General features: G+C 47.7%; 2 protein-coding genes across 4 annotated transcripts in view; one reads left to right on the top strand and one right to left on the bottom strand.

Annotated features, from left to right (window-relative positions):
* The window catches only part of LOC127048835 (squalene synthase-like), a 235,290-nt gene that overhangs the window by 14,753 nt on the left and 200,717 nt on the right, over nt 1-19,820 (top strand). For 2 of the 3 annotated variants that reach the window (XM_050948865.1, XM_050948864.1), the window contains 5 exons: nt 2,419-2,547; nt 3,801-3,992; nt 4,904-5,080; nt 5,358-5,510; nt 8,578-11,035. In XM_050948865.1, the coding sequence (XP_050804822.1) occupies nt 2,419-2,547; nt 3,801-3,992; nt 4,904-5,080; nt 5,358-5,510; nt 8,578-8,799 (873 nt within the window). In that variant the 3' untranslated portion in view covers nt 8,800-11,035. Of the gene's footprint in view, nt 1-2,418; nt 2,548-3,800; nt 3,993-4,903; nt 5,081-5,357; nt 5,511-8,577; nt 11,036-19,820 lie in introns of those variants that run through there. The other variant, XR_007773780.1, reaches the window with a different exon arrangement.
* The window catches only part of CTSB (cathepsin B), a 30,873-nt gene continuing 23,658 nt past the window's right edge, over nt 12,606-19,820 (bottom strand). The window contains exons 7-10 of the mRNA XM_050948916.1: nt 18,536-18,682; nt 16,657-16,773; nt 15,550-15,678; nt 12,606-14,400 (exon numbers count right to left, since the gene is read on the bottom strand). Coding sequence (XP_050804873.1) covers nt 14,303-14,400; nt 15,550-15,678; nt 16,657-16,773; nt 18,536-18,682 — 491 coding nt within the window. The 3' untranslated portion in view covers nt 12,606-14,302. The remainder of the gene's footprint in view (nt 14,401-15,549; nt 15,679-16,656; nt 16,774-18,535; nt 18,683-19,820) is intronic.

Below are 19,820 nucleotides of genomic sequence, written 5' to 3'. Positions count from 1 at the left end.
CCCTGATGAGAGGAGTAGTGCTGAAATTGGTATTGCCATGTCAGATTAGGGTTAGTGTGGCCGCAAATCGATGGTATTGGCCTCTGGGTAGTATCCCACAGTGCACCATTGTGACTGCTCTGGAAAGCAATCTGAACTCGGATGCACTGGCCAGGTAGACAGGAAAAGCCCCACGAACTTTTGAATTTCATTTCCTGTTTGCCCAGCGTGGAGCTCTGATCAGCACGGGTGGCGATGTAGTCCCAAATCCAAAAAGAGCTCCAGCATGGACCGTACAGGAGATAACTGGATCTGATCGCTGTATGGGGAGACAAATCTGTTCTATCAGAGCTCCATTACAGAAGACGAAATGACAAAAGCATTTGAAAAAATCTCCAGGCTATGATAGATAGAGACCACAGCACAGTGCTGTGTGACAAGCGTAACGGAAAGCCAAAGAATCAAATGGACGCTCATGGAGGGAGGGAGGGGGGTACGGAGGACTCCAGCTATCCCACAGTCTCCGAAAAGCATTTGCATTCTTGGCTGAGCTCCCAGTGCCTGAAAGGTCAAAAACATTTTCCCGGTTGTTTCAGGGTATACAAAAGGCAAAACAGGCTCCATGGTTGCCATGCTATGGCGTCGGCCAGGGCAATCCAGGGAAAAAGGGCGCGAAATGATTGTCTGCCGTTGCTTTCACGGAGGAAGGATTGAGTGATGACATTTACCCAGAATCACCCGCGACACTGTTCTTTGCATTGGGATCTCAACCCAGAATTCCAATGGGCAGGGGAGACTGCGGGAACTATGGGATAGCTACGGGATAGCTACCCACAGTGCAGCGCTCTGGAAGGTGACGCTAGCCTCGATACATGGACGCACACCGCCGAATTAATGTGCTTAGTGTGGCTGCATGCACTCGACTTTATACAATCTGTTTTACAAAACTGGTTTATGTAAAATCGGAATAATTCCGTAGTGTAGACATACCCTGAGAGTAGTTCGGTGCCCGAAGCCCTCTGAATTTCAATGTGACTTGAGCACCTAACTCCCGTAAATCCCCTCTGATAATCCCAGCCCAAAGGAATATTTGGGAAGTCCAGTGATTGCTGTGAATGGCCTGAAGGCATCTATGCAAATAGCTGCTTGTCGGAGAATTGCTGCAGTGCTCAGAAATGTTACCGCAGTACAAAAGAGTTTATTATGTAGGCTTGGGATACAAACAACGTGTTAATTTAGCAGATCTGTCCTTGTAAGTGGTATTTACAGGAGGCTGCATTGTTCTGTGAAGTATCTTTGTTTGCTGCATTCATGTAACTGGCCTGCTCTTCTAACACATCCACTCCCGTTCAAACTATATTACAATACAACTTAGATACAGAAGGTCTCAAACTGCTGAATAACAATCCCAGACAGTTACATGGCACTGTTCGTCAGTACATCTCTCAACACTTTACAAAGGAGGTCGGAATCATTACCCCCATTTTACAGACTGGGAAACAGGCATGGAGGGGGAAGTGACTTGCCCGAGGTCACCCAACAGGCCAGTGGCTGAGTTGGGAATAGAGTCCAGGTTTCCTCAGTCCCAGCTCAGTGTTCTCAACTGTGGACAGAAAGTTTCTGTGAACTCCTTTAATCTCTCAATTTATTTATTTTAAAAAGACTGCTAGGAGGCTGTCTGTAATTACCCACAAAGGGAGAAGAGGTCTGATGCTGGAGTGCTCTTTAACGTAGCAAAGGAATAAAATGAAATGGCCGGAAGTGGATGTCACCAAAGTCCAGACTGGAAATAAGATGCACACTGTTAACAATGAGGATAGATTGCCCAGTGTCTCTGTCATTTGGAGCCTTTAAATCAAGACTGGGTGCTCTAAAACAGGTGTCCTAGTTCAAGCACTAATGGTTGGGCTGGCAGCAGGAATCACTGGTTGCAACTGGCCTGTGTTGTGCAGGACGCCGGCCAAGAGGATCATAACGGTCCCTTCTGGCCTTTAAACTGTGCTGCACATGCTGACATTTGGGAGCCCACAGAGAACAGAGCTGCAATAAAACACTGGAAATCATTCTACGAGCTGTTCACTTGGTGAGACTCTTTCATAAAGTTACACTTGGTGTATAGAGTTTGTTTTGTAACTCCTTCATGCACCAGCTCCCAAGTGATGCTGTCCAAGGCTGTACTGCCTTCAAGAAATTACAAGCTGCATCTGAGTTGTGGCCAGAGATCATAGGAATTTTTGTTTCTGCACAAGCTGAATTTGTGTTTACTGCTGAGGGGCTTGAATCCATTCCCATTGAAGCCAGTGGGGAATTTTGTCAGCCCCTTCAGTGGAGCAGGATTAGACCCCAGTAGCCTGTAACTTTTTCCACCCACCCTGCTTCGTGGTTTATTGACAAATGCCACTCAGCACAATGTTTATTTCTTTGTGGTTTCTGCTGTAGATCTCCTTGGAGTTCAGAAACCTGGCAAAGGTGTATCGAGATGTGATTGCAGATATTTGTCACAAGATGGGAGCTGGAATGGCCGAGTTCTTGGAAAAGAAGGTTGACACCCAGCATGAGTGGGATAAGGTAAGTGAGCATTGAGAGCCCTGCCGCAAATACGTAAAAGGGGGTTACAAGGAGAAGGGAGAAAAAATGTTCTTAACATCTGAGGATTGGACAAGAAGCAATGGGCTTAAATTGCAGCAATGGAGGCTTAGGTTGGACATTAGGAAAAACTTCCTAGCTGTCAAGGTGGTTAAGCACTGGAATAAATTGCCTAGGGAGGTTATGGAATCTCTATCACGGGAGATTTTTAAGAGCAGGTTAGACAAACACCCGTCAGGAATGGTCAAGATAATACTTAGTCCTGCCATGAGGGGAGAGGACTGGACTAGATGACTTCTCAAGGTCTCTTCCAGTCCTATGATTCTATGGTCAGGGCAACGCACGTATCCCCTGCTGGAGGCCTGGCATTCTGCACTTGCTGCTCCATCGTGATGGTTATAATTGCTTATTGTAATGCTCACCCTGGCCGTACATAGGTATCCAAGATGAGTAAAGGACAAAGTGTTAACTCTGAGTCTTGCTGTTTTGTGGGCGGCTTCCACGTGAACATAAAGATTTGTCTGAGCGATGAGATCCCTGTGTAAATTTCCCAAGACATTAATTAGCTATTTTTGTCACTGACCTTGTGGATGACAGTGGCTGTGTGCATTATTGATAGGTAAAGCATAGCACAGCTGTAGTGCAGAATTTTAGGTGGTCTTACTTACTCCCTGCCCGCTTAGCTCCTTGACTAAGAACACAAAGCATTCAGGCCCCTGCTTTGGCTGCCAGACTGTTCATTGAAATGCAAGTACATACCATAAAGCCTTGAGCAGTTTTCCTGGAATGTGCACTGTATAAAATGGGCCACAGGAGGATCTGCTCTCATTTGGGTCTTTCATCTGAGTGATGGAAGCCCGGTGCCGTTAACAGCGGTGAATGACACGCTTGCTATTTTTCCTGCATGGAGCAATGGTCCGGTGGTAGAATCCACACCGTAGAAGCATATTCTTGGTATGCGGATGTTGGCTGTTGAGAACTGGCATGAAGACACATGCCAGAGAGCCCTCGCTCAGTGTCGCTCTGTATTCCAAGCCCAGACTCAAATATCACTGACACTTTCATCAAAATGGGCTTGATATGCAGCAAGTTGAACTGCATGGGAGCTATCTTGGGAAATGTCCCCTGGAAGACACCAACAACCTTAAATAACCTAGGGGAGTAATTTGGATGTAGCCACATGGACTAGGAGAGAGACATTTCGCAACTCATTTTGTTCTTTCCAAACCTTGCAGTATTGTCACTATGTTGCTGGGCTGGTGGGGATTGGCCTTTCCCGTCTGTTCTCTGCATCAGAGCTAGAAGACCTTATCGTAGGACAGGACACAGAGCTTGCCAATTCCATGGGCCTCTTTCTTCAGAAAACCAACATCATTCGTGATTATCTGGAGGACCAACTGGAGGGAAGAGAATTCTGGCCCCGAGAGGTAAGGGAAACCAGCACTTTTCAGATGACAACTTCTGCCTAATATGGTTTATTAGGGAAGTATTAGAGCAGTGATGCAGACTCCTATTCCTTTCTGATGAGCTCTGGAGATACTGTTACTGCTTTGATACAGAGTTATGCAGGACTACTTGTTAGGAGATTTATTTCACAGAATTTATCTTTTGGTTCTTATTCGGATATAGAAGGTTTCTAGTTTTTTTTTCAAATGAAGTTGCACAAATCTTTAGGGAGTTAGGCAAAACTCTTCTGTCAGATCTCACAGTGGTATAGCCAGAAGGTCAATTGTCAGCATGCCTGTCCCATGGATAAAATCTGTTCATCAGAGTGTCTGTGGCAGCGGAGGTTTCTCCAGACAATCTTGAATGCCGTCACTCTGCTCCATGCACCAGCCCTGTTTGCAGGATGGGACAGGGTTCCTGTAATCTAAGAGGAGTTGGCCAAACTCAGATTGGGAGACCATCTTCATAACATGGGGAGTCTGCTGCACCAACCCCAATCCAGAAGAGCATTTACACACACATGTAACTCTAAGCATGTGAGTAGGCCCACCGAGGTCAGTGCAGTTACTTGTGCTTTAAAGTGTGTGTAAGTGCCTTTCTGAATCAGAGGCATGGATGCTTAACTTCAGAGCTACCAGCTGGGTCCAATTTTTCTCTTTCCCAGTGTGCCTCGTCGAAAGGGAATGGGACTGAATGGAATGGTAGGTCAGAGTGAACTGTGTGTTAAGGATCTTGCTTCTGACTGTAACGAAGTCTGATTACAATAATTAGGTGCAGTAAAATAAGATCTTTGTATTTGACAGTTTGATACAGGCCCTCTTATGAATATGAATGTCTGTCTGAAAAGTGCTAATGGCTGAGTGGTGTTTCTATGTCCTGTTGGCGTTCCCAGGTTTGGAGCAGGTATGCCAAGAAGCTGTCAGATCTCGCCAAGCCAGAGAACATTGATGTGGCCGTCCAGTGTATGAATGAACTGATCACAAATGCATTGCACCACATCCCCGATGTCCTCACCTACTTATCTAGACTGAAAAACCAAAGTGTCTTCAACTTCTGCGCTATTCCGCAGGTAGGTTAATGTTTCCAGATGTTTGAACCAGGTATTTTCATTGTCTTTTCCCCCCTCCCACCTTCACCCCCTTTGGGGCTGGATGTCTTCTCAGTTCTGTACACAGTATTTAATACTAATCCTCTTTTTTTCTCTCCGATATTAAATAAATTCAGCCTGGAGATTGCCAAGCATTTTGAGTCTTTGCCTCATTTTGAGAGAGTGGATCTTTCCCCCGAGGAATGACTCCACTCTTGGATATATATGCTGTTCAGTGCTGCTTGTCATTTCTCCCTAGGTGATGGCCATCGCCACTCTGGCGGCCTGTTACAATAACAAACAGGTGTTTAGAGGTCTAGTGAAGATTCGGAAAGGACAGGCTGTCACTTTAATGATGGACGCCACAAACATACAAGCAGTCAAGGCTATAATGTACCAGTATGTGGAAGAGGTAGGTTTGGTGATCTGCTTTGAAAGACTCATATTCAAATATAGCTGTTCCCTCTTTAATCCTCAGTGTTCTGCTGTTAGGGTTAAACTGGGGTTTCCACTATATCCAGCAGTTTAGCAACTGCCATTTTGCTTTAGCTAAAACCGTTGAAGATTATCTAGGAACAAGGACATTAGCATGAAAAAGCTTGAAATAGTAAAGTCTGGAACATAGCTCCCCGCCCCCTCTCTGGTGCTGTAAATCTTTATAGTCGAAAGTGTATTCTCCAGAAGTGTTAGCACTTCCCTGAAAACAGAAGAGTGGCTTTTATAATAAATTCAGAATAGAATTATCGTTTTTTGCGGAAGTGAAAACTACTGTTGAGATGACTAACTGCCAGTATTAACCTCTGCCCTCACTCATAATTTTCAGATTTTATATGGAATTGTGTAACATGTATGGGTGTTTAACCCCACGTACTGGTTTGTATGGATGTTGCACAGTATCCTACTGAGCAAATATAACGGGGGATTTCTCATTTTCTTTATGCCAGTCTGGTAGGTTCATATATTTCCAGTGCATCCTAGAAAATAAAGAGCTTTAATTGCTGTGGCTGTCAGTTGCCCTGTCTGTGTGACAAATGTTAGTGATCTGATGGATCTGTTTTTAAAACAGTCTTTTCAGGGTGGTGCATTCCTAATATAGGTACCACTGCACTTATTGCAGTACTCCCGTTGGAATCAATGAGAGCTGCATTACCATGGACAGCTGACCTGATTGTCTCTGTCTGAAGTTAGACATGTCCTAACCAAGATGAGTAGGCAGAAGATGGTGAAATGGAAAGGTAGAGGAGGGGTGGGTTACAAAAATAGATTAGGTCCCCAGTCTCGCCAAGCCATTGATGTGGCTGTGCAGTGTCTGAATGAACCGATCACAAACGCTGTATGCCATGGCCCTGGGGTCCTCACATACTTGTTTAGACTGAAAAACCAAAGTGTCTGTTGTACAAACCAAGCAGCCTTTTCCGGTGCCTGGAGTTACCTGTTGTTGTTCAGTTCAATAGCGAATAGGCCGCAGTAAAGCCTTCTGGGGCTTTCCCCTGCTGGGTGGAAAGGGAAGTGTACTAAGGGCTGGTACAAGCCTGACACAATCAGCTGAGTTATTTAATAGCCCCTTCTCTGCTGGGGAATCTCTCTTTAAACAATCCCTTTGTTAGTATTTACGTTTGCGGACTTTGGGAGAATCCTGCCTCAGTTATAGTCCAGAGCAAAACTCTCTGCTTTCCGAGGGCCCAGATTTCACCCTTTGTCATCCTCCATACGAAGGCTGAAACCGAGAATTCTGCTTAAACAATGTTGATTCTTGGAAGAAGCTGCTTAGGGTGGCGTCACATCCCCCCAGGCAGGGCCAGCTATGGTTGTGTCTGTGGCTGCTGCTGACAACATTGTGTCCTATTTTGCCTGCATTGTGTGGATAGGATCTTGTCTGAAGAGTCTGAGAACAGTATGGTCAGTCCATGCCAGGAAGTACCTTGGTTCTGTCAATCAGAGTTACTTGTCTAATAGACCTTGCTAGCAAGCTGCAAATACTTTTCCAAATCCTTGAGTCAGACAGCTCCTAGTGGCTGTACAGATTCCTTGTAGCTCTGGCCTAACCTGACCTAACCATAGGAATAACATGTCTTATGACAACATGTCTAGGTCCTATCTTCATTGGGATTTGGAGCAGCTAGCAAGGGTTTCAAAGCAAAAACCATTTTAATGTTTGTTTACTTAGATTTATATATAGGTCCTTACCAATTTCATGGCCAGAGGGTTTTAAATTGGTCAGTTTCATGATTTCAGATGTTTACATCTGAAATATCACAGTGTTGTAACTGTGTGGGTCCTGACTCAGAAATCGATCATGGTGAGTGGGGGGGGTTTACACAATTGCCACCCTCACTTCTGTGCTGCCTTCAGAGCTGGGCTCTGAAGGCAGCAACTGTGGAGCTTCCTGCTGCTGGAATGGGCTCCCGGGGTGGGTCCGATCTCCCCCACGCTCCTGGGAGCGCCCCAGCCGGGAGCTCCGAGGTGCTAGTCATGGCCAGTGCTAGATTAATGCACGGGCCTATGGGCCAGGGGCCAGTGCCGTTTGAAAAATGGATGCCCCAAACCCTGTCAGGAGCCACAGGGGTTGGTTGAAGCCCTGAGTACCAGCAGGAATCATGGGGACTGAAGCCCCAAGCCTTGGTGTCCTGAACCCAAGCAGGAGCCGTGGGGACAGGGAAGCCCTGAGCCCAGGCACCTCAAGCTCCAGCTGGAGCTGTGAGGAGGACAGAAGCCCAGAGCCTGGGCACAAGCTGTGGGGGACAGAAGCCCCAAGACCAGGTGCCTGGAGCCGCAGCAAGAGTCGCAGGGGGTGGGAAGCCCTGACCCTGAGCATCCCAGTCCCCAGCAGGAGCTGTGGGGGGTGGAAGCCCAGACCCTAGCTCTGGGGCTGTTGCCGTGCAGATGTGAGGGTGTATTACCCTCACGTCTGTGCTGTCTGTGGAGGTGGGTCTGATCATCTCCTCCTCTCCCCGATAATGGCCGTGCTGGGGAAGGACTAGTTCTGTCCTCCCCAGCTTGGCTGGACTAGCAGATTTCAGGGAGATCTGATTTCATGGGGAAAGGCTTATTTCACAGTCCATGACACGTTTTTCATGTCAAATTGGTAGGGCCCTATTTATGTAATAGACTCCTGTATAGGGCTGTAGGTGCCCTAACAGAGAATCAGCAGGATTAATAAACATTAAACCAAGTTCTGGCTAATGTGGCTTGAACTCCTTTGCAGACTGACCCCTGGGGGCGTATCCTCTAAACTTAGTTCAGTTAGCACAGTGCTCAGGTAAAATATTCCCTCTTGGCGAGTTTCCCTGCCTAGAAGGAAGTTAGCATGGTTCTGATCCCCCCTTGGTTTAAAAACTGGCTGGATTGCTGGTAACAAGTGTTGCCTTGTTGGAATATGCATAGCACCTCCTCCACAGAAGCCATATATTGTCATAGGAATTGTGGGGTGTGGTTTTTAGGGTTACTCCCTAACCTTGTATGGGTTTTTCTCTCTCCAGATCTATCGGAAGGTCCCAAGCACAGACCCTTCATCTAACAAGACCCAGCAGATCATCGTCTCAATCCGGACAATGAGTTTGCCCAATGGTGTCGAGGTCTCCCGTAACCATTACTCCCCTATCTACCTCTCGTGTGCCATGCTTCTGGCAGCACTGAGCTGGCAGTATCTGAGTGCGATGTCGAAGGCATCAGAGGAGTATGTACAGGCCCGCGAGAACTGAGGGTTGATGGGGAGAGTGAAGGTCAGTGGATGGATAAAGTTCGGACAGGTTCTTCTCTCTTCCCTGTTGGATCTGCTGCCCTGCGGGATGCCAGACTGGTGTGGGCCCTTAAAGCTGTGAATGGAATGGCAAATCTGAAGGTGTCGGTTGGCTCGCAGTATTGTGTGCTTCAGTCACTACCTAGCAGCTGGATTTGGCTGCATTCGCTGTTCGGATGAACAGGTTACAAGTAAGACTGGTTGAGACTCACTTTTCCTCTTTGTGGGAGACTTTTTTACCTGAATTCTGGCCAGCAAATTTTTAAATTGCCTGTCACTTGTGATTTTGACACTTCCCTCCTGTAAAAAGTTGCATGACATGAGCCTTTGCATTCTCTCATCTGGCCTGTGTGTGTTCTGAACTCCGTACTCTCATTGCTCAGCGACTGAATGTTTCCAGCAAGTCAGCCATCTTGGAAGCCACCATTCCTTCGATTCACCAGGGCAATGTCTGGCTGTTTTCTGACCCTTTCTCTAAATATCTGGGGATCTTACAGTAGAGATGAGTGCGTAAGTTCTGGGCCTCCCCATCCTTGTGCTAAAGAATTGTGAAGAGATACTAGCCTTAAATATTAGAGCTATTGTGATAACTTGGATGTAGCTTTCCTGTGAGATCGTTTTGTACAGTTTTTAAAGAGCTCAGAGACTGAAAGACGTGTGCTCCGTCTTCTGAAAGCTGAGTAGGTGGCAGTACATGCAAAGCTTATTTCTCAGCAAAAGTTAAGGTGGGGAATGTGTGGGGGCAGGCTGGATGGCTCACAGGTGGGGAATGACTGCTAAGTCTGGTAGGATACAGCTGTACTGCTAGTGACGGGAGCCAAGGAGGCAGGTCTGGAGTCAGCAAACCTTCCCGAGGTTGGAGAGAACAAGTGGAATGTTGGAATCTTTCTCCCCCTGGTCCCTCTCCTGTATTTGTGCCCCCACCCAGGCTGACGGTATGGCTTAGAGGCATATAGATATCCTCGTTGGAGTGGCAACTAATTGGCTCTGGAAGGACGGTGATTGCATACCTGCTCCCTGTGCATTCAGACTTCCTTTAGAAACATGACTCTCCTCACATGCCAGTTTTCTGTGGCTAAAGCAGCGTTCCTTTCACCTATGCCGTCTGGGGAGCGCAGATCCAGCCTGCAGGACTGTCAGCAATGAAGATACACACAATGTTGGTTTTGACCCCTTGTGGCTGTGTCCTTCGGGACACTGGCTGTTCAGATGAAGTAGTCTACAGTGAATATTGTTACCTGTCCATGTTATTGATTGCTTCCAGCTCCTGTAAAACTCAAAGTGCCTCTGCTGGAGACAAGAATGGAAATTCTTCAGACTGAGACTTATGGGCTGCTTTCAGCTGCACTGGCGGAGTTCCACTTACAGCAGCTCTGAACTTAGCCTTGTCTGGCCAATTTCAGCAGGTGGCAGGCTTCACAAATCTGTCCTGAAGGACTTTCATGAAGGAAACACACACTTGTCTCTCTGGACTCAAGAAAATTCTCCAACCAGCTTTGAAACAAACTTTAAAAGGCTCTTCCTGTGATGACTGTAGTAGTAGTAGGGCTGGCATCAGGAAGTCTGTTTAAAAGCAGGTGGGTTGGCTGTGTTCAGAGAGGACGGGTGTCCTCAATATTAACCCTCCCCCCATTCGTCTTTTAGCTAGCACAGCTCAAGTTTTAAAGCAGTGTCTTTGAATAGAAGTAAGTGTGTTTTTAAGGAGGATAGACACTTGCTGTAGCTCTGACTCACTCCACCTACTGTTACATTGTGGACTAGTGTGCCATGAGTGACTCCCCTGCTTTTCATTAACATCTAGTGGAGTACGGCCCTGGAGGAGGGGGCTGAGGGGCTATTATCAGTGCTGTTCTGGGAAGCAACTCTCCCCCCGTTAAACCTTGTTCCCCAAAGCAAGCTTGACGTGGCTGCTTTTAAACAGCAGAAGCAGCTGGAGTGGTAGATGTGCACCCATTGTGGGAAAGGTAAGTGAAGTTTAGGAGTTGGGATCTCTACCAGGAACTGTCTCGTCGTTCGGTGTTAGACCAGTACAGCACTACAATGCTATTACAGGGCGAGCTCTACTCCATGGTGATCTGTGTACATACTTAGCTTAATTCAACGTTGATGTGAATATTGTTGTGTTTGCTCTTTATGCTGAGAGGTCTGGGCTTAAGTTCTCAGCTTCCCTTCTCAACAATAAATTTCTTTACCAAGAAGTTGTCAGCTTCCATTATTCAGCTGGCTAATGACACTGTGTAGTGAAATCTTAGTTGACAGGTGGTAAGAAGTTGCTCTACCTGGGAAAGCTTTGCACATCTCAGTCTTCCTGTAGGAATACTTCTACACTTAGAAAGCAGAAGCAGCACAAATTAGAGACGCCTGACAGTGGTAGACTCTGGGATCTCAAGCTATTTGAGTCACTGCTTAACATTCTGTAACTTAATCAGTAGGTGTATGGGGAACATATGTAATAACTCTTCAGTCTAGCAGACAAAGGTGGAACACGATGTAATGGCTGGAACTGAAGCTAGATAAAACTATACCGTAGGTTTGGTCTGAGTTTAACAGTGAGTAATTAATCATTGCAACAGCTTACTTCAGGGTGTGATGGATTCTCTAGTGCTGGCAACTTTTACATCAACAAGTGGATGGTTTTTCTAATTCAAGCAGGAAGTATGTGGCAGTTTTATGGCCTGTATTGTACATTCAGCTTCAATCTGTGGTCCCTTCACTAGAAGCTCCAAAGCGCTGCTGCAGGAGTGCTTTGAAGTGTTAGCGTTGTCAAGGCACCAGCACAGGTGGAGAGCTCTCCCAGAGCTGTAGGTACTCCACCTCCCTGAGGGGATTAGCTTACAGGCCTGGCGCACTGTTTACACTGGTGCTTTACGGTGCTGAAACTCGCTGTTTTTCACACCCCTGAGCAAGACAGTTGCAGGGCTGTGCCAGTGTAGCCAAGGCCTTAGCTTCTCAATCAGTTAACAGCTGAGGCTGTTTATTCCCTGTGCTTGTTAAAACTCTGAGGCAGCTGCTGGACTAGTGAAGAACAAGTTATGCACTGAGAGGCACTGCTTGCTTCAATCCTGAGCTGTCAAATCACTGCTCCAGGCCAAGCATGTAAAAGAGGTGGAGCCAGAGCTGTTAAAGGGGGGTTAGTGCCAGTTGCTGAAGGAGGTCTCATGCCAGAAGAGTTTGAGGTAGGGAAGGATGAGGCCCTGCTTAGAGTAGCAGCCTGGCATTGTACATCTCATTTCAGTTTCATGCTGCACTACAGGCTCTTGGACAATTGTTACTGTAGGCACCTAAAGCCAACATTGGAGGGTTTGACCACCTAATCAGCTGGTGCCTAACCTCCACAGCGCCTGAATTCCTGCTGGGGGGTATGCCCAAACCTCCCTCAGTCCCTACTGCCAGCTCAGCACAGGGGCTTGGATAAACCCAATTGGCTTAAACTCTGACCATGCACTGGAGGGGGATCTAGGTAGGAGTGAGGTAGTGCAGTCTAAATCCCCTTGGTTAGTCTGTGGGCCCCCACTCCCCATTGGGGAAAGAGTAGCACTCCCTAAAGCAGAGGGGGGCTGTGAGGACAAACACTGAAGGTGGGAGGTGCTCAGTATAGTAATAGGGACCTTACAGCTTGCACAGGGTAGGAGAACACCCTTGTGAGAGGCATCACCTACCTGCAGAGATGAAATCACATCTTTTTGCCTATGCTCCACTTCAGCCTAACCTGGGAGGCCCATTGTGAATTCACTCTTGTTACTGCCTCCAAGGACACAGTACAAGAGGTTGGAGAAATTTTTTATTGGCACAATTGTTCCATTCAGCTACACTGAAGCCATGTTACTAGTGGATAAGTGATTACAACAGAAGTTAGAGTCCATCGTTAAACACAAAATGCAAGTCTACTCCCCAGGTGTTACTCACTGCAGGAGCAGGGAATCTCTCCAGTAAGCAAAACCTGCCCTCTGCTTTAACCACCACCAGGCTCTTCCACCTTGTTACACTAGCAGCAGTTAACTAAATTAGTGCCACCACCTCCCATGCACACACCATTCTTCCTCCATCCAATTCCAGCCCCTTCCCCCTCCTCAGCTAAAAATGTTAGCTAGATTACTAGTCACACAAGCTGCAAGTGTGTGAAGTGAGTTGAAGTTATGGCTTGACTACACAGGCCATTAGCACCACAGGCAGGTGACTCTTAAAGCATTCTAACATGCATTGATTTGTCCAGGTAGACCCTGCTGGTGCATGCTCAACCTTAACCTAGTTCCATTTCTAGGTTAGTGCACTTTAGAAGCCTCACCCCTGGAGTGTGCATTCCCCTACCATACAGACAAGCCTTTAGAATCATACAGAACCCTCTTCTCCTACCCAGCCTGAATTCAAATTCGCAGTTATTAAAGCACCATAAGACAGAATTGCCATTGCAGAGTCAGCCTACTGCCCAAAGGCTGCTTTCAACCAATCTGCTGAACCACACTGAGATAAGCATCTGCCAGAAGAAGAGAGGCAGCAACCCTGCCCAATTAGTTTTATCCACAAGCCCCACCTTGACCTTCATTTGAACACCACAGTTGCTTTAGTTCAGTTAGATGTTCTTAGCATCCATGTGCCAGTGTAAACAGGCTAGTTGATCACATCACCCACCAGACCTGTAATAACTGGTTGAGGAGCCAAATGGTTTGTTTAAAAAAAAAAAAAAAAACAAACTAAGCAGAGGAAGATATTTATGAACAGCTTAGTTGTAGGAGAGCCTTATTCTACTCCATCCAGAGCCAGCCTGTCAGTATTGTGTCATTAATAGGCTCCCCCCACTCAGGAAACAAGGTTAGCAAATAAACCTAGGCATATGTTTTCAGAAGTGCATGTGCAATGTTTACAACATAGACAAGGGTTAGCACATACCCACTTCTGAGCAGCTAGGTCTCTGGGCACACAGCAGTGCGGAAGTCAAACTTGGGGACAGCAGCCAGCAAGGCTGCAGCTGCAGCAGCATGCATCGTCTCAGAGATGGAAGAGACCCCCTAGGTCATCCAGTCCTGCCTCCCAGACCATGCAGGTACTTTGGCCTATCCTGGTGTGTTTCCAAAATGAAGTGACTGCTTCACCCAAGCTCGGACAAGAGGGTTCACTGAACAAGGCTGGTAAAAACCAGAGTTTCTCAGTCATCCCAATATTGTGGTGAGTGATGAGCTGTCACTTCTAGCTCAGTCCTTTGAGAAGGGAATGCTTGTGTGTAGCAAAGCCACACAAACTGGGATTGGGAGCAGAGAGCTCCAGTAGAAAAGGCAGCTAGCGCATGGATACAGAAACCACCTCCTTCATCCCCACCACACAACTAAACAAGATAAAAAGGTTTTAATAAGTAGCTTCAACCATAGTCTCAAGAGTGCAGGCTCTGTGCCCAGCCTGCTCCTGGATATAAGAATCAGAGGCATGATTATCTGTAGTTTAATGTCTTCAGTTGCACCCAAGCCAGGGGGTTAGATCCTCTTCCAGTACAATTCTGTTTTGGGGATGCCAGCCACTATCTCTGATTCGATTCCGCAGTGGTCCTGCCCTCGGAGGATTTTAAAGAAACCTGGAGAGGTTTTAAAGAGAGAGTCACTAATCCCACATGAGAGAGAAAAAAAAAAAAGTCAACCTAGGGCATTCTTACTCTCCAGACTGGCATCAAACACTCCCTGTGGCGTGATGGCTTGAGTTCCTTCTAGGCATCAGAGCTCCAGGCACTCTTCTCGACTTGTTAGAGGATGTATGCTCAATTCCTGCACTTCTGCTAAGGCTCCCTGTTGCTCACAGGTCAGCCCCCCATGTCAGGCCAGGTGAGATCCTTTTATTATGCTTATGAGGGCCATAGAGTGCCTCAGCCGTTGGATTTAGCCCCTTCCCACCCCTGGAGGGAGCTCTGACAGAGGGAACTAAGGCACAGGGTAGAGAACGACTTGGCCCAGGATCACACAGGGAGTCTGACCAAGCCCAGAACTGAACCTATGAACCCCCTGCCCAGTGAACTACCCACTACACCACCCTCCCCTTCCCCAGCAGAGTTGCTTCAGCCACTGTTTCTCCTCTCTGTTGTCAGTCAGTCACACAATTAAGGGCATGAAGGCTATTGATCAGCTACTTCCATCTCATCTCGCCCCCTGGTCTGAAGCCATGGGGCAGGGAAGGCTTACCAAAACCCAAACCCAAGAGACTTCCCATGGGTCCAAAATGCCACTGGGAGGGACTTCCTAGCTGACCTTGAGTAAGTCCCTGTCTCAGTTCCCCCTCAGTGGAGGAGGAGGCTTCCCTGTTTCAAAGGGGTGTTGTGAGGACAGATGGGAGATGCTCTGAGCACCAGGGTGAGGAAAGCCATAGAAAAGCTTACGCAGGCAGGATCAGTCAGTATCTGGAGAGCCCTGCTGGAGACACCCAATCACCCATGTCCTACAGGGTCATACAACCAGATCAGCAGCACTGCATGAAATGCCCACTGCACAAGCTCATGGACTGTGCAGGGTTTAGCTCCAGGCTCTGCCAGCTAGGTCAGTACTTTCCTGCTAAACAAACAGAATCTGGCTATTCCTAGCCAGCCTGCTAGAAGGAAGAGAAGGTCTTTAAACTCCTGCTTCCTATGAGCGCTCCAGTTATACTAAAGTTTAAAAAGATAGGCAGATTAACCCTCTAGAAAGAGAAAACAAATCCACCATTCTCGTCTGCTCCAAAGTACATCCTGGCTGCTTACCATTGTCACCCCAGTCAGTGTTCCAGGAGTTTGCAGCCAGCCAGTAGGGGGTGCCATTTTCTACACCCCAGCCAAGGATTCTGATAGCATGGCCACCAACCTCTCCTCCGGAGACGTGCTGATAAACACCTGCAGGGGGTGATATGAAACAAGATCCTAGTCAAGGGCCCTAGTTTTCCTACTGTGGACTCCACTTGGGGGTGGGGACTTAGAATTGATGTCATTTCATTAGTTTATTTCAAGTTCTTATGGTATCAGAGCACCAAGAGATGAAGAAAGCACAAATGAAGGGTGAAGTTTTTTGGGTTTTTTTTTTAAACCAACAAAAACACATTTTTGGGCAAGGAAATTTTCATTCAAACACACATCTGAAGTTACGAAAAAGTTCTCTCAATACAAAACCAGAGGTGACTTTCCTAGTATTGCCAAACTCCAGAAAGGCCTTGGGGCTGTGTGCGTTCCTCACACACTGCACAGCCAAGTCTCAAAAGGACGCAGCAACAAACACTCAATCCATGTTCGAAGACGGCTGAGGGAGAGGAGTGCGTGAGTGGGGAAGAATTAGTCTAAAGAGGGAGCAGTCTTGGTGAACTGGGAGTCATGATCTCAATGCCCACTTTGGGCACTAACTCCCTGGGGTGCCCTTAGGCAAGGCACTTGGCCACTTGAAGATACTGACCTGTTTGGGTGCCTGACTTGGGCCTGGTTTTCAGAGGTGTCAAGCATCCATGACTCCCACAGGGATCAGCAGAGGCTATGGCTGAAAGCCTCTGGAAGCTGTGTCCAAGTTCTCACGTTAGGCACTCAAAAAAATCAAAGGCTGCCCTTTAAAATTTGGCTAAACCTCTGCCTCAGTTTCCCCAAATACGTGATAAACTGCAATGAGGAGGGCCAGGCATGCACTCAAAGATAACAGTATGTGCCTTACCCTGTGTGAAGTGTCACACTTGCCCAGCATGTTTATTTTAAAGGCCAAGAGAGGGTGCCTGTGATCAGTCTGATATTCTTCCTAATGCAACCCAGAGAACTTCACCCAGCAACACTCACCCCCTCTGTCTGTGAAGCATTTGCTCAGCTAACACGCCAAGGCCTGGTTGTAATGCTTACCAGACTTGTACATGAGGAAGTCCTCGTACACAGCAAATGCTCCCTCTACTGGGCCATTCTTGTAGATCTCAGCCATTATCTCCTTCTCACTGGGAGGGACATTGTAAGACGTAGCTCCTGCAGATCAGAAGCAGATATACCTCAGAAGTTGTGGGCACCTACATCAACTCACCCAGACCCAGTGGAAGCTGCAGCGATTAGCCTGGGGGTCAGCAACCTTTCAGAAGTGCTGTGCCAAGTCTTCATTTATTCACTCTAATTTAAGGTTTTGTGTGCCAGTAATACATTAATGTTTTTAGAAGGTCTCTTTCTATAAGTCTATATTATATAACTAAACTATTGTTGTATGTAAAGTAAATAAGGTTTTTAAAATGTTTAAAAAGCTTCATTTAAAATTAAATTAAAATGCAGGGCCCCCCAGATCGGTGGCCAGGACCCGAGCAGTGGGAGTGCCACTGAAAATCAGCTCACGTGCTGCCTTCGGCACACGTGCCATAGGTTGACTACCCCTGGATTAGCCTCTAGTATCTTCACTGCGAGCCAGTCTGCTCTGAGGTCCATGCGGGACCCTGCCGTTGAGGGGTGAGCGTACTCCTGAGCACTGGAGGATGTGAAATCAGAAACCACTAATTGACTTTGCTCCCAGTCAAAAAACAAAACAAAAAAAAGAGAACAATGGTCTGTCAAACTGGTTGCGCCACGCTTCACTACCCTTGTGGCAGGGGATGAGTTTCTTCCATCTTACAGATTTAACTTTCCTGCATAGTAAAGGAAAGCTGCCGTCTGCTCCAGCAGGAGAGGGCTCATCATACAGCATCATGCCACTCTAGCTATCGATTTGCCAGTGCAGTTTACAGACACTTTAAGATGCTGGATATTGGGCTTTTCTGCAGGGATGCAGCTAGACAGAACCTCCTGCAAACCCTAGAGTGCCCAGCACAAGTGAGAGCAGAATGTGCCTCAGTTTCACCATCTGGCTAAGCCCGAGTACAGGGACACACACGGAGAGTTCAGGGAACTTCCAATATGGAGTTCACTCTGGCACGGACTAACCTCAGCTGACAAACACCAAATCCAGCTGGGAAAGGAGGATTCAAGGCAAGGGCTCCTGGAGAATGTGAATATCCCAGGACCAGAGACCTCCCCAGAGGCAGTGGAAGTTCTGCCAAGTGCCCTCCACACTGAGTTCTATGCCTGCACAGCACTACGGCAAGGGCACTGCTGGGGCTTGGTCGGGTGCCTGCAGATGTCAGAGCTCCAGAGCGCAGTGCCCGTGCACTTGGAATGGCTCTCCCGTGAAGGGATGCAATAGTGGGCTCCCGTGCAGTTCCTCTTCTCTCAGCAGGGGCACGTTTTTACTGTGGTTCTAAGCAGTCACCCATCCACCCACAGCCAGAGGGTCTCAAGCTGGTCTGGGGACACTAGTTGCTGGCCCATGGGGCGCTGGCTCTCCTTGTTTCTAGCTGCTGCAGCACATTAAAAAGCAACAGCTCAAACTACACTGGACACCCAAGTGCTGTAGTAGCCAGAGGGACATTCCACCCCTGCACAGGAAGGCCAGTGGTTGCGACATACACACTTTTCATTAAAGAAATCAGCCATGCTAGGTGTTGTCAGTAGCTACCAGGCTTAGCAGTGCCTGGAAGTACTTCGGTTCAGGCTTCAGGCCTCAGACTAGGCCTCTGACACAATAGTTTATATTTCAGGGCCTCATCTTACTACACTAGGGACCTGAATACTACTGTTCACGTAATGCTCACAACTCCCGGCGACAGGCTACGAGCCAAGGCCATGGTTCTGACCCTGCACAGGAGGGCCTTTCGGAATCTAAAGGCAAGAGAAGTGCACTGGTAGGCTGGGGCAAGTGGCTTCCTCTTACCAAAGTGTTTGTCACTCTCATATGAAGGTGAGTAGCCTGCTTCACAGTGTCTGTCGCACCTCGGGGTGTCCCCTTGCTCCCCAGTGCACGAGGGTCGAGACCCATTGACGTGGTGCTCACATGGAGGGATGGAGTATGGTCTGCAGCCTGTTGGGTTAGACAGAAGAGGTCAGACAGCTTCTCCCCCACCAACCTCTTTCAGAGGCTGCTCTCCTAGAGTGCTGCAGGGCCCCACGTACCCCACCACTCCACAGCCCCTTGCCCCAACACTCTCAAATCCCCAAGTGTAAAGTGATGCGGTGATATCTTCCGGAGTCTGCCTGAAACAGCTCTTTCTGCAGACACACAACCTATCCATTATCTCATGGTGTTAACTCGGAAACCTAATGATAAACCAAGTCACATCTCTGATATGTCCACTGCTGATGGATAGAAATGAACAGCCAGCAAATGCACTCAGCTCACATACTCAACTTCCTTTATGCCTCCCTACGGTCAAGCATCTCCAACTCAGTTACTAGCACTTCCATCCCCTCCATGATGTCTAACTGGGTCATCAGTACAAGTCTGCAGCATGAACAAACTTGACACAAATATTAGCATGACAACTGATGTATTAGCTTTCATAATTCAAATGTTTAACAATGCCGCAGAGATCCCAGCCTGCTGCAGAATCCAGGGACCTTTGGAATTTAGGTCCAGTTTGCCATGGGGGCCTGGCAATTATGCACCACAAACCTTTCAGTGCCTGGGGAAGAGAATGACTCATGGTGACTTGCCTGTGCTACCCTAAGGGACAGGTCTCTGCTAGAGCCAAACCTTCCATCTCTACATTACTTACACCAGAGCCATTCGTCATCTCTAAAAGATGAACTAGTAGCTGGTCCCTAGTGAGGCAGTTGGAGCTGCCCTGCGCTTGTTTATGAATGCTGTGGCTGTGTTGTAAGGATGGTTACCGTGTGCGTATATGTGGACTGATTGTCTGCTAATGCGACGAGGAGGGTGTCAGTGTGGACATGTATCCTTCCCAGTATGCTTTCACACACACACTAGAGCCGCCTCCAACATCCTGGCGAGCTCTAACTGGCAGCAGAGCCAAGCTCAAGAAAGGGAGGGAGAAAGCCTCTGGCTGCATTTAAAAGTCAGTCCCTCAAGGGCAGAGAGAGAGAGAGAGAGAGCGCGCACCATGCTGAACCCAGACCTTGAGGGATGAGGTGGAGTTGGGAGTAAGACCAACAGGCCAACGCAAGACAGACACCCTCTGGTTTTAAAGAAACCTCTTCTC

Source organism: Gopherus flavomarginatus, chromosome 4, assembly GCF_025201925.1.
Source record: "Gopherus flavomarginatus isolate rGopFla2 chromosome 4, rGopFla2.mat.asm, whole genome shotgun sequence".
NCBI classification, from domain to species: Eukaryota; Metazoa; Chordata; order Testudines; family Testudinidae; genus Gopherus; species Gopherus flavomarginatus.
Note: the sequence above shows the minus strand (reverse complement) of the source record. Positions and strands in the feature narration are given on the sequence as shown.